At 47.0% G+C, this 14,904-nt stretch overlaps 1 protein-coding gene across 1 annotated transcript in view; it reads left to right on the top strand.

The window, feature by feature from the left end:
- Positions 1–1,081: 1,081 nt before the first annotated feature.
- The window catches only part of STX12 (syntaxin 12), a 40,272-nt gene continuing 26,449 nt past the window's right edge, over positions 1,082–14,904 (top strand). The window contains exon 1 of the mRNA XM_044997978.1: positions 1,082–1,281. Coding sequence (XP_044853913.1) covers positions 1,161–1,281 — 121 coding nt within the window. The 5' untranslated portion in view covers positions 1,082–1,160. The remainder of the gene's footprint in view (positions 1,282–14,904) is intronic.

Below are 14,904 nucleotides of genomic sequence, written 5' to 3'. Positions count from 1 at the left end.
CACCCTCGCGCTCTCTCTTCCCTGCCTGAGGCCCCACTCACCCACTCCTCTCTGCCCCCTGCTCATGTCACTTGCCCATGAGGCAGGAGGAGACAGAAAGGAGCAAACGGTGGGTGTGGGGGCAGAGAGGAGTGAGTGGTGGGCAGGCAGGAGGGGAGTCAGGGAAGAGACGGAGTGGGGGCAGGACCTTGGGATGGAGTGTGGGCGGGACCTCAGGGGAGGAGGCCGAGTGGGGATGGGGCTCCCCACTTCTAGGGAGCGTCTGGTGATCGCACCCGGCCTCCCCAAACACAAGAGTCACCTGCCACCTATGCCCCAGTGCCAAATACAAGCAGCAATAACCTCTCTACTCCTGTGTGAGATTCCTGTTTATGCATCCAAAGATCACATTAGCCCTTCTGGCCAGAGCATCACCATGGGAGTTCATGTCCAGCTGATCAGCCACCATGACCCCCACATTTTTTTCAGAGTCCGGCATCCCAGGTTGGCCTCCCCCACCCTGTAACCATGGCTGCCAGTCTTTGTTCCCAGATGTAGCCGTGTACGTTCAGCACTATTCAAACGCCCCCTGCTTGATTGCGGCCAGCGACCCAGACTGCTCTGTGTCAACGACCTGTGGGGCCTCGTCCTTATTTACCACCTGCGAAGGGCCTTGGCTGGTGCAGCTGGACCCCAAACCCTTCCAAGGGGCGGGCTGCACAGGCAGCCGCTGGCCAGCGCTGTTCCGCTGCCCGCCCGAGGCCCCTGCAGCCCAGCGCCGCTCTAGGGCGCCCAGGCGAGGCAGGACCCGGACCGTCACCGCGCAGGCTCTGGCGGGGCTCCCAGGGCCTGGCGGGCCAGCTCCGGGCTGCGCCTCTGGGAGCCGCGCGGCCTCGGGGTCCCGGCAGGGCGGCAGCGCGCCCCCTGGCGGGGGCAGGACAAGTCTGGCCCCACAGACGGGTTCCCCTCCCCCGTCACGCCGTGTCCCCGTAACCATGGCGCCCAAGTACCCTCCCGCCGCCCGCCGCCGAGAGGAGGCAGTGAGTGCGCATGCACCGGCCGGGGGGGACGGGCGGGCCCTGGTGCCGGGTACTAGTGCGCACGCGCAGTTGGTGAGGCGGTGCACTGCCCAGTTCAGCTGAGCTCCCGGCTGCCCTGTCCTGCCCCAGCCCGGCTTCGCCATGTCCTACGGCCCGTTGGACGCGTGCCGGCCCGGGGGGCCCCAGGGGCAGCCTCCGCCCCGGGACTTCAGCGGCATCATCCAGACCTGCAGCGCCAACGTGCAGCGCATCGCTCAGTACAGTGAGTGCGGCGCGGCCCGGCCCGGCCCGGCCCTTCCTCGCTCGCTCGCGCCTCCAGCCCCTCCACCTCCCGGCCCCGGGCGCGCGGCGACTCCTGGCCTCCTCCTGTGCCGGCCTCCCCCCGCCTGAGCTCAGCCCCCTCCCTCCTGCCGCCCCCGGGCCCCGCCCGCCCCCCCTCGCCTCCCCCGGGCCCCGGGCTTTGACCAGCCCCTGGGTTCTCTCCATCCCGGCCCCTCGCCTCTCCGCCTGCTGCTGACATCCCTTCCCCTGCTGTCCCTGACCCGCCCCTCCCCCGTGGCTGTGGCATCGCCTTGGAGTCCGGCCCCCCCGTCAGTAGCAGCTCTTACAGCTTTCACCCGTGCTGCTGCCTCGTACTGCACCCAAACCGCTGGCCTCTCTCCTTCCCTTGAATTTCTTCTCCGTCCTTGTCTTTGCGTTGCAGTTTCTCTTCACCTCTTTCCCAGTATAGAAAATAATGAATGATGGGAAGCTACTCATTACAATTCCAAAGTAGATAACTAATTGGAATCACGTATTTCTTACTAGGCAGTTGGTTGTCTGCAGGAGAGTTTCTGCTGATCTCTTGGAAGAGTTATATGGAATTTCTAAAATCTAAAAGTCAGCGGGTATCTGAGGGACCTGAAATAACTGAACTCAGCCAGGGAAGGAAGTCAGTCAACCACAGCAGCTCCCTTGTAATTGGCCATGTTCATCAACCTGCTTTGTCAGACTAACACATCCATGTTGCTGCAACAGCTAGTCATCCCTTGACAGAGGTGGCCCTCTGGCTTAACATGAGAGAGTCCATTCCTGACTTTCCAAGGAACTTGTTTTCCTGGAAGTTCTCTTCATCAGCCCCCGACTTCCCTCCATTGCGATGTCTGCTTCTCTTCCTCCCATGAGACAGTGAAGGCTTCATATCTATAAGACAAAAATAGTGTGGTTTTTCTTGTTCTCTTGCCCACCTGTCTAATCTTTTCTTGTGTTTCCTTGCGTTAATTCTTTTCATGAAACAGAATAGAATCCTCCTGCTGCTATTAGATCATTACACCTGACTAGTGCCAACACAGAGCGGCACATGAGGTGTGGGACTAGCACAAGAGTTTCTCAAAATAGTCAAGGAATATGTGTCTTATCAAAGGCCTTAATAAAATAAAGGGGCACCATCAACTTGAGTTTATCTATTGATACAAATGCCTAATATTACTGTACCAGACAGAGACGTTACTTTTCCATTTTGGTTACTTTAGACAAAAGGTGCTTTCAGTAGTAAATTTCATTGTAATCAATTTCCCCCACTTATGTGGGTTTTAAACAGCAGATATTACGTTCATTACCTTTCTTGGCTTTGATCATCTGTGCATAGAGTACTATCTGAAAGCTTTCTGTCACTTTTAAGACTATTTGAGCTTTGCTTATAAGGACAACCCAGGGAATTACAGACCCAGTCGGCTTAACTTCTGTACCAAGATAATGGAGCAAATAATTAAGAAATCAATTTGCAAACACCTAGAAGAAAATAAGGTGATGAATAACAGTCAGCATGGATTTGTCAAGAACAAATTGTGTCAAACCAACCTGATAGCTTTCTTTGGCAGGGTAACAAGCCTTGTGGATGGGGGAGAAGCGGTACATGTATATCTTGACTTTAGTAAAGCTTTTGATACTGGCTCGCATGACCGTCTCATAAACAAACTAGGGAAATACAACCTAGATGGAGCTACTATAAGGTGGGTACATAACTGGTTGGAAAATCGTTCCCAGAGAATAGTTATCAGTGGTTCACAGTCATGCTGGAACGGCATAACGAGTGGGGTCCGTCAGGGATTCGTTCTGGGTCCGGTTCTGTTCAATATCTTCATCGGTGATTTAGATAATGGCATAGAGAGTACACTTATAAAGTTTGTGGACAATACCAAGCTGGGAGGGGTTGCAAGAGCTTTGGAGGATAGGATTAAAATTCAAAATGATCTGGGCAAACTGGAGAAATGGCCTAAAGTAAATAGGATGACATTCAATAAGGAGAAATGCAAAGTACTCCACTTAGGAAGGAACAATCAGTTGCACACATACAAAATGGGAAATGACTGTGTAGTGTCAAAGTTAGACTTAGGACTCACAGTTTGTCAGACCACTCTGTTTTATTAGCAGAGCGTTGTGCTAATAACACCCAGATAATGTGAGCACCATGCAAGACACAAACTATCTTATTTATACAGATAAAAGGGTGAGAGCTTAACAAGATAACAAAAGAAGCAGAATCTGATACGTTTACCTGGGCTAGGCATGCATATCTTATTTCCTTACTAACTATTACCGATCTTCTGTTAATATTTCGCCATTAGCACCATTGTTTATGCCTAATGTTTCTTTTCCTGGCACCTGTATTTCAACATTTCTTATTTCTGCTTAAAGGTACATACAACATTTCTTTAATCCATTCTTATTTTTACAATAGAATTCATTCTACTTTCACAATCCTTCCTTTTGGTCAAGCTACGCCATGACCAACATTTTACTGGGTTCCACATATTAACCGTTCTTTATCTCTTTGTTTATCAGCGATATTCAAAATCATCATATTAACGCTCTGTTTTGGGGCAGTCACCCGGGTGGCATGCCTTACATAATTTCGGATACAACAGGAGACTAACTGAAAACATACAAAAATTATTAGGATTCCAAACAGGATAGTCAGGGCTCCCTGAAACAGCTAGTTTCCTATGCCAGAGAAATTGAACAGGTTACTTAGCTACTTCCATAAAGAACTCAGCTCTTCATGGGGAAGATATGTGATTTGTTCTAAGTGGCTAGCGCGATCTATTACCTCATTGGTATCATCAGGTATAAACACACAACATTGTTTTCCAATGAGAACACGGGTCCCTCCTTTGGCCATCAGCACTATATCCAATGCCTGACGGTTTTGGAGGGCCACTTGTTGGATCGCCCCTGTTTCTTTGGTCAGGGCTCTTAAACTTTCTCCAGTTTTATTTGCCATTATTTTAACTACTGCTTGTAACCTCAGGAGCCTTTTTGCCTGGTGTATTACTCCCCCAAGTGGGATAAAGGAACTGCCAATAGCCTCTTCCCAGGTGTCATTACTGTTCCATGTTGTGTTAAACGGACAAGGTCCTCCAGTGAGATCTGGGGAATTGAGTGGGATAGCCAGGACAGGAACACCAGCTTGAGAGTGGGTTGGGATGTGGCTGCAGACCCAGCATTTAGAAATATTAAGGGTCTGAGCTATCCACACTTGCTGCTGGATAAAATAATTGTCATTGTGGACTCCCCAGACCTTAAGACACCAGCAGCCGAGGAACAGGCACCACCAGAGGCGCATGTTGGAGGCAGGGCCCTTCTGGTTCTGACAACCTCAACTGAGAGAACCGTAGTCACGATTTTACGTCCACCGGGCAGCAGGCGCTAGGCTCACTACTGCTCCTTCTTGGCCCTTGCTTTAGGTCGTCATCTGTTTCTGGCAATGCTTAGGAGAACATAGATTGTAAGGTATTGCAGGCTGTTCCTCTACGTCTTCTTCTGGAGTCAAAATTGACTCTGCATGGTCCTGAGGTGATGATTGGTTCACTGGAGGTGGCGCATTCTTATACTGCGAAGCATGTATCCACTCTGCGATGCCAGACAGGTTTAACAGCCGTCTGGCTAGTAAGCAGTACCTGATGATTCTTTGATGCTCTTTAAGTCTCTTTGCTTTTTTCCTTTATTCTGGCTATAACAATGGCCTTCACACCTTATCTTTTCCTGATGCGTACATTCCTCATTCACACAAACAGATTGAGAATACAAACAGTAGTATTTTATATCGAGCAAAAAGGCATTGCAAATTAAACCTTGCTAAGTTTTACAATCCATAACCAAGACAATTTACATTGAGACCCAGGCCTTCAATGTTTTTCTAATTTACTTAACATAGACACAATAGAGAATCCTGTCTCTTACCAACTAAATCTTAAAACAACGAGTTAAGAGAGGGAATTTGTAATGCATATGGGAAAACAGAATTTTATAGTCCCAGAGGGTCATTTTTTTTTTCTGCTGTTCAAAAAGGGTGGCTAGCAAGATGAAATCAAATCATACATTAATTCTTATGGGACATTATAAAATCCTGCTCCTACATATCCCCCTTTTGACACTAAGATTATTAATTGCCAGTGTCACTTCTTATTTAGTCCGCGTAATAGAAAATACTGGGAGGTGATTTAGGCCTGTGGCTTTAGCTTTGCATACATTCGTTTTATCCAACAGCACATTTTAAACATTTCAATTAAACACATACAATTTAAAACCAAAAACAATTAGAGGTAGTAACATTAGTATGCCAGTAGTTGTGGGAGACAATCCAGAAAATATGTTATACCAATGGTAAGCTATGTCATGTCTTTCTGCAGTGGCAATTCTTAACATGTCCCCATTAGCGTGTATAATATGAATGGTCCTGTTTCCCACATTGGTTTTTTTTCTAGGAACTATGTTACCTTTTTACCTTTTAACAGATGATTGGTAACTGTTTGCCATTCAATGCCAAGATTGAGAGAGAACTCAGCTAAATCAGTGCTTACAGTAAACTGAGACTTTTTTTTTTTTGTGGCAAATAGAAAATGTGATTATTGGTAAACACAGTACTTACATTACATTTACATTTGTCTTCTGGTGGGTTGCCAACACTTTTTAAACACTTTTCTCCAAGAATTAACACATACACATAGACCATTATATAGTACTTTGGTCTTATTATTAATTTTATTTCACATACAGGATTCTAGTGAGATGTCTTTAATACAGAGCTTTGGAGCAACAGGCATGGATAAGCATACCCACTTTTGAGGAGTCCACTTGATACAACCTCTGGTGTCCAAGAGTTTCCCTACCTCCCTAGCCCACTGGCTTGAGGTCCAGGGCAGCCAGAAGGATCCCAGGTGCAATCTGGGGAGTGGGCTAACTTTCCATATCTTTGCTTCCAGAGCCTGTTGATGTGCAATTTTAACAACGTCTTCACTTAACAAATTTTGTCTCACCGTACTGAAGACATACTGCATTTATTTATATTGATAGGTATCAAACAATGATTTTTTTTCCTTTGCTTTAACAGATGCATTAAAATCTTAATATTTTCTGATATTACCCAAAACATCTTATGTTCTAAATATCTGCATTTCAGTACATTCCGTAGCTATCGCAGTATTTTTTTTTCACTTGTTCTGTAGCTGGTATTAGCTTTTTATGATTTTCTGAAAGACAAAAAACATTTTTCTACCTCTTTTCAGGGTGGCATTGATTATTGCTTAAAAGATTCCTTTCTTTTACAAATACCCTTGCTGATTGCAGGCAAAACAGATTAATTACCCCCATATTTTCCTATGTTTTTTTTTGTTTTATAGGCAGGCCAGGTTTTAATGGCTTCTACTTTTTAAGGGTTATGGGGACATTATCCCATTGTTTAGTCATTAAATCCATGAGGTGGTGTACCTCAGTTTTTTCCTCTTATATAGCAGACCAAGTTTGTAATTTTTTCCTGCTGTGTTAAGCTTTAAGTTTATTCACAGGTAATAGCTGAGAAGCATCATTACCATATTACCTTAAAGGATTTTTTCCAAAAATCATACACACTATACGTTGTTACAGGGGTACTTACTAACATTAAATTTATTTCAATGTTTAATATTAACAATAACATTAGCGTCAAATATATTAAAGGTATCTTGTTATACCATGTCTTTTATTTAGGCAATTTGTTTGCTGACCAGGTATGTCCTTTACTTGCAGCTTCTTTTGTGCTGGCAGTTCTCACCTTCCTTTATCAGTTAGGTAATTTGCATCAACACAGCCTTGGCTTTTGGATTCAAAGCCATCAGCAGTGCTCAGAGACATAGGCTATGACTACACTTAGCGCTGCACAGCTCTCCCAGCGTTCTCCCAGCGCTGTCCGTACTCCACCTCCCCATGGGGATTAACGTACAGCGCTGGGAGCCGTGCTCCCAGCGCTGGGGCTCTGATCACACTGGCGCTTTGCAGCGCCGCAACTTGCAGCGCTGGAGGGGGTGTTTTTTCACACCCTGCTGCAGCGCTGCAAATCTGCAAGTGTAGCCAAGACCTGTGCCTTAAAAGGGACACAATCAACTTCCACCAGAGTTTTGATTTCTTTCCACTTTCAACTCCTGCTTACAAAACACACAGAGATCTGAAAAAGAAAACACAGTCTATTGCGGCTCTTTTTGGAGCCCTGATAGGATTTTAATTCAGTAGCATGTTTCATTTGTATTTCTTTTACCCCTTTCTACAATATACACTGCACATGTCTTAGGGAAAATGCACATTCCTTCTGTACTATAACTTTTAAAACATTAGCCATATCAATTTTTACATAAGGTGTAACGGTTTCTTTTGTTCTTACAGAGTTTTTTTTTAAGTACCCTTATCAAAGTGACAGTCTGATTACACAGCCATTTTAAGGCTCAGTGTGTTTAACATTGCTTCTTTTTGTTTTGTGCACCTCACCTCTGCTGTTGCTTCAGAGGGTCACTGTTAATTTCTTATTCTTTCACTACAGCTCTTATCTGCTATTGTTACAAACAAACCCAAACAAACAAACAAAAAGACTCCAGAATCTCTCCCTATTCTGCTGATTTTGACTGTCCTATTGCAGCCATGACTTGGTCTTTATTTAAAAACATTTTAAATTTTGTAAAGAATCAAGTTACCCCTTAAGGGTTAAATGCTAAATCCCAAAGCCAAACAACACTAATTACCTGTGTCTTGCAAAAAGATCGGTCAGTTTTGCAACTTTGAATTACAGAGTCAAATTAATTTTTAGTGGCATTGAAAACAAAAACAAAACCAATTTATCTTACACCTACAAAACAGGAGTTTTACAAACCAGATGTGCTGGTTTAGATTCTTAGAACTTTACATATTTTCACAGACAAATAGATACATACACATTTTATTTTCCTTAACATTCCTTACCACTGCTTTGTTTTTACATAGCTGTATATATATATGGATTATTTACAGGCATTCTTTTGGAAAAGGGTCCATTTTTCCTTCAGAATGGCTGCAAAGAAACCAAGAATTCTCTCTCTCTCTCTCTAACATGATCCTTTAACATTTTCACAAAGTTTAACTGCTTAATTCTCTCCAGCCTCTGTAGAGTTAACTTTTCACTCTTTCCTTTAATCCCTTAGGGCTTTTTTCAGTTTCTTTATCTGTTGCTTGCCTGCTTGTCTGGGACTGATCCTGCTTCTTCCCCCCTTCCCCCCCAAATGAACCGTTTGTGAGTGATATTGTGGCCATTTCACAATTTTGAAAGAAATTTTTAAGGAAAGGGACCAGGAAGGGTGGGGGGCTAGTTGAGGAGCCACCCTCCTTGCTGAATTGGTAGTGGAACACTAAAGAATCAGTTTTTGAGGCAGACAACAAAGGGGAACAGAACAAGGGCCTTTTTGTCCTTTTTACAATGAGATGGGAGTATTAAGGGGGTTGGATCGATCCAGGATGGGGTTTTTGAGAATGGGGTAAAGGGGAGCGCTTGGTCTGGTGGTGGGCAAGGAGGCTTTTAATAAAGCTTTTAACTTATTATTTGAATATTTGAGAGGCGAGTTTTGATTTTGTCCACCTATGATTTGCCTCTTCCCAGCACTGCATGAAACAGTTAACCTCTCCTTTAGCCAATTTAGTTTTAGGTTGCCCGAATTTGTCCTTTAAGACGTCCACTCGGTCTTTGTTCCAAGATTTTAACAGTGGCCAATGAGTTTTGGGATCCCCCTGAGTTAGCCTAGACCATTTTTCCAGAAATTTACAGGAGTCCAGACCCTTTTTACAGGAGTCAGGACCCATCCTAAAATACATTAAATGAGCCGGCGTTCGTTTAGGGAACTGTCCCAACTTAGACGTCTGGTTACCCATACAGGAGGACTTCACACAACAATTGCACAAGAAGGAAATTCGGGTTTGTCATAGCGATGCCCGGTGCAACACACAAAAGGAGCCCACAGGCTACTGCCTCAATCTCCCTTGCTTTCATATCAAGGGTTTTTACCCAAAGTGCGGTGTGGCTGTGATTGTGCAGATTCCACTCAGACCGCGGGGACAGGAACCCCTTGGTCGGCCGATTCCCAGATGGAGACGGCACCCAGACTCAAACACTCCACAGGGAGGATGGATAGACACAGAGACAGGACAGTCCTCAGTCCGGACAAAACACAGAAATAATTACTTGACCAGATTCCTGATGTCAGATCCCAGGATCCCTACCAGAACAGAGTGGGAACCAACAGGTTCGATGACGTAGACTTCACTGTGGTTGTGCGCCTTTCCGTTCTGGTGGAGGACCGCTCGGGCCAAATGCCCAGGTGCTGGCTGCCACGGTCATCCTACAAAAACAGTCAGGAATCGCAGAGGCCCAGTGAAGACGGTTGCCATCTCGGTGGGACCTCCAAATTGTCAAAGTTAGACTCAGGACTCACAGTTTGTCAGACCACTCTGTTTTTATTAGCACAGCGCTCGGCTAATAACACCCAGATAATGTGAGCACCCTGCTAGACACAAACTATCTTATTTATACAGATAAAAGGGCGAGAACTTAACAAGATAACAAAAGAAGCAGAATCTGATCAATTTACCTGGGCTAGGCATGCATTTCTTATTTCCTTACTAACTATTACCGACCTTCTGTTAATGTTTAGCCATTAGCACCATTGTTTATGCCTAATGTTTCTTTTCCTGGCACCTGTATTTCAACATTTCTTATTTCTGCTTAACGGTACATACAACATTTCTTTAATCCATTTTTATTTTTACAATATAATTCATTCTACTTTCACAGTAGGAAGGAGTACTGCGGAAAGGGATCTGGGGGTCAGTGGAACACAAGCTGAGTGAGTCAACAGTGTGATGCTGTTGCAAAAAAAAGCAGACATCATTCTGGGATATATTAGCAGGAGTATTGTAAGCAAGACACAAGAAGTAATTCTTCCGCTCTACTCCATGCTGATTAGGCCTCAATTGGAGTATTGTGTCCAGTTCTGGGTGCCACATTTCAGGAAAGATGTGGACCAATTGGAGAAAGTCCAGAGAAGAGCAACAAAAATGATTAAAGTGACCTATGAGGGAAGATTGGAAAAAAAAAATGGGTTTTGTTTTGTCTGGAGAAGAGAAGACTGAGAAGGGACATAAGTTTTCAAGTACATAAAAGGTTGTTATAAGGAGCAGGGAGAAAAATTGTTCTTAACCTCTGAGGATAGGACAAGAAGCAGTGGGCTTACAGCAAGGGCGGTTTAGGTTGGACATTAGGAAAAACTTTCTAACTGTCAGAATGGTTAAGCACTGGAATAAATTGCCTAGGGAGGTTGTGGAATCTCCATCATTGGGGATTTTTAAGAGCAGGTTGGACAAACACACCTGTCAGGGATGGTCTAGATCAGGGGTCTCAAACATGCAGCCCGCGGGACTCTTGCGTGTGGCCCGCCAAGCTCCCCTCGCCCCCCCCGCCCCTCTGCCTACCCGTGGGATTGCCCCCTGTGGCGCTGCGAGCCCCGCGCCGCTGTCTGAAGCAGCTGGCAGCACGCCCCTTTGGGCTGGGGGCTCCTGCATTGCCTCCCAGGCACCGCCCCCCACAGCTCCCATTGGCTGGGAACAGGGAACCGCGGCCAATGGGAGCTTTGTGGGAGGTATCTAGAGGAGCAGCAAGAGCAGCGCATGCACAAAGCCCTGAGCCCCTCCCCCTCCCCCAGGGGCTGCAAGGACACAGTTCCAGCTGCTTCCTGGAACGGAGCAGCGCAGGGCCGGGGGCCACGGCAGGCAGGCAGGGAGCCTGCCCTGGCCCCGGTGCACACTGCTGCCACCCCGGAGACACTCTAGGTAAGCGGTGCTGGGCTGGAGCCTGCACCCCAACTCCCTGCCCTGAGCCCCCTGCCATATCTCACACCCCTCCTGCATCCCAACCCCCTGCCCTGAGCCCCCTGCCACATCCCACACCCTTCCCGCACCCCAACTCCCTGTCCTGAGCCCCCTGCCACATCCCACACCCCTTCTGCACCCCAACTCCCTGCCCTGAGCCCCCTGCCACATCCCACACCCTTCCCGCACCCCAACCCCCTGCCCTGAGCCCCCTGCCACATCCCGCACCCCAACTCCCTGCCCTGAGCCCCCTGCCACATCCCACACCCCTCCTGCATCCCAACCCCCTGCCCTGAGCCCCCTGCCACATCCCACACCCTTCCCGCACCCCAACCCCCTGCCCTGAGCCCCCTGCCACGTCCCACACCCTTCCCGCACCCCAACCCCCTGCCCTGAGCCTCCTGTCACATCCCACACCCCTCCTGCATCCCAACCCCCTGCCCTGAGCCCCCTGCTGCACCCTGCACACCACCTGCGCCCCCTGGGGGCAGCATTGGGGTGGGGACTTCGGGGAAGGGGTTGGATTGGGGCGGGGAAGGGGTCGAAGGGGGTGGGGCCTAATGGAAGGAGTGGAGGGGGCAGGGCCAGAGGCAGCAAGGGGGTGTGTGTCAGTGATGCGGCCCTCGGTTCAATGCACTAGTCCTCATGTGGCCCTCGTGGTCATTTGAGTTTGAGACCCCTGCTCTAGATAATACTTAGTCCTGCCTTGAGTGAAGGGGACTGGACTAGATGACCTCTTGAGGTCCCTTCCAGTTCTAGGATTCTTTCATTCTCTAGAAGATGTTAGACTTGTGACCCATTACAAGAGTTGTTCTGGCATGAAATCTGTGATGCTTGGCTCCTTTGGGTAGGGGAATTTAGTGCATGGGGAGTTCACTACACAACTGTGTACTGTGAGAACTAATAGAACTCCAAGAAATCAACTCCCTCAGGGAACTGATGGGCAAGGTCCCCTGGGAGAATAACATGACGGGGAAAGGAGTCGAGGAAAGCTGGCTTTATTTCAAAGAAACCTTATTGAGGTTGCAGGAACAAACCATCCCGATGTGTAGGAAGAAAAGTAAATATGGCAGGCGACCAGCTTGGCTTAACAGTGAAATCCTTGCTCGTCTTAAACACAAAAGAACAGCTTACAAGAAGTGGAAGATTGGACAAATAACCAGGGAGGAGTATAAAAGTATTGTTCAGGCATGCAGGTGTGAAATCAGGAAGGCCAAATCACACTTGGAGTTGCAGCTAGCCGGAGATGTTAGGAGTAACAAGAAGGGTTTCTTTAGGTATGTTAGCAACAGGAAGAAAGTCAAGGAAAGTGTGGGCCCCTTGCTGAATGAGGGAGGGAACCTAGTGACAGAGGATGTGGAGAAAGCTAGTGTACTCAATGCTTTTTTTGCCTCTGTCTTCACAGACAAGGTCAGCTCCCAGACAGCTGCACTCTGCAGCATGGTATGGGGAGGAGGTGACCAGCTCTCTGTGGGGAAAGAAGTAGTTCGGGGCCATTTAGGAAAGCTGGACGAGCACAAGTCCATGGGGCCGAATGCGCTGCATCCGAGGGTGCTAAAGGAGTTGGCCAATGCAGAGCCATTGGCCATTATCTTTGAAAAATCATGGCGATCGGGGGAGGTCCCGGATGACTGGAAAAAAGCTAATGTAGTGCCCATCTTTAAAAAAGGGAAGAAGGAAGATCCAGGGAACTACAGGCCAGTCAGTCTCACCTCAGTCCCTGGAAAAATCATGGAACAGGTCCTCAAGGAATCAATCCTGAACCACGTAAAGGAGGGGAAAGTGATCAGGAACAGTCAGCATGGATTCACCAAGGGCAAGTCATGCCTGACTAACCTAATTGCCTTCTATGAGGAGATAACTGGGTCTGTGGATGAGGGGAAAGCAGTGGATGTACTATTTCTGGACTTTAGCAAAGCTTTTGATACAGTCTCCCACAGTATTCTTGCCAGCAAGTTAAAGAAGTATGGGCTGGATGAATGGACGGTAAGGTGGATAGAAAACTGGTTAGATGGTCGGGCTCAACGGGTAGTGATCAATGGTTCCATGTCTAGTTGGCAGCCGGTATCAAGTGGAGTGCCCCAAGGGTCGGTGCTGGGGCCGGTTTTATTCAATATCTTCATTAACGATCTGGAGGATGGTGTGGACTGCACCCTTAGCAAGTTTGCAGATGACACTAAACTGGGAGGAGTGGTTGATACGCTGGAGGGTAGGGCTAGGATACAGAGGGACCTAGACAAATTAGAGGATTGGGCCAAAATAAATATGATGAGGTTCAACAAGGACAAGTGCAGAGTCCTGCACTTAGGATGGAAGAATCCCATGCACTGCTACAGACTAGGGACCGAATGGCTGGGCAGCAGTTCTGCAGAAAAGGACATAGGGGTTACGGTGGACGAAAAGCTGAATATGAGTCAACAGTGTGCCCTTGTTGCCAAGAAGGCTGATGGCATTTTGGGTTGTATAAGTAGGGGCATTTCCAGCAGATCAAGTGATGTGATCATTCCCCTCTACTCAGCACTGGTGAGGCCTCATTTGGAGTACTGTGTCCAGTTTTGGGCCCCACACTACAAGAAGGATCTGGATAAATTGGAGAGAGTCCAGCGGAGGGCAACAAAAATGATTAGGGGGCTGGAGCACATGACTTATGAGGAGAGGCTGAGGGAACTGGGATTGTTTAGTCTGCAGAAGAGAAGAATGAGGGGGGATTTGATAGCTGCTTTCAACTACCTGAAAGGGGGTTCCAAAGAGGATGGATCTAGACTGTTCTCAGTGGTAGAAGATGACAGAACAAGGAGTAATGGTCTCAAGTTGCAGAGGGGGAGGTTTAGGTTGGACATTAGGAAAAACTTTTTCACTAGTAGGGTGGTGAAGAACTGGAATGGGTTACCTAGGGAGGTAGTGGAATCTCCTTCCTTAGAGGTTTTTAAGGTCAGGCTTGACAAAGCCCTGGCTGGGATGACTTAGTTGGGTTTGGTCCTGCTTTGAGCAGGGGGTTGGACTAGATGACCTCCTGAAGTCCCTTCCAACCCTGAGATTCTATGATTCTATGAACATGCTACTCAGGCAAGGTTCTGAGTTCCAGTATTTAATTATTCCATAAAGCCACATTGTACAATATGTGCTGTTAGGCATTACATTAAAAGATGTTGTTAAATGCAAACCAGTATAGTTTAAATACACTCCAGTATGGCTCATGAACAAACCCAACATAAGTGACTTGATCCAAGACACAATCTAAATGAGCAGCAAAGAGTCTTGTGGCACCTTATAGACTAACAGACGTTTTGGAGCATGAGCTTTCATGGGTGAATACTCACTTCATCGGCTGCATGTAGTGGAAATTTCCAGGGGCAGGTATATATAAGCAAGCAAGAAGCAGGCTAGAGATAATGAGGTTAGTTCAATCAGTGAGGATGAGGCCCTCTTCTAGCAGCTGAGGTGTGAAAACCAAGGGAGGAGAAACTGGTTCTGTAGTTGGCAAGCCATTCACAGTCTTCGTTTAATCCTGAGCTGATGGTGTCAAATTTGCAGATGAACTAAAGCTCAGCAGTTTCTCTTTGAAGTCTGGTCCTGAAGTTTTTTGCTGCAGGATGGCCACCTTAAGATCTGCTATTGTGTGTCCAGGGAGGTTGAAGTGTTCTCCTACAGGTTTTTGTATATTGCCATTCCTAATATCTGATTTGTGTCCATTTATCCATTTCCGTAG

Source organism: Mauremys mutica, chromosome 23, assembly GCF_020497125.1.
Source record: "Mauremys mutica isolate MM-2020 ecotype Southern chromosome 23, ASM2049712v1, whole genome shotgun sequence".
Lineage (NCBI taxonomy): Eukaryota > Metazoa > Chordata > Testudines > Geoemydidae > Mauremys > Mauremys mutica.
Note: the sequence above shows the minus strand (reverse complement) of the source record. Positions and strands in the feature narration are given on the sequence as shown.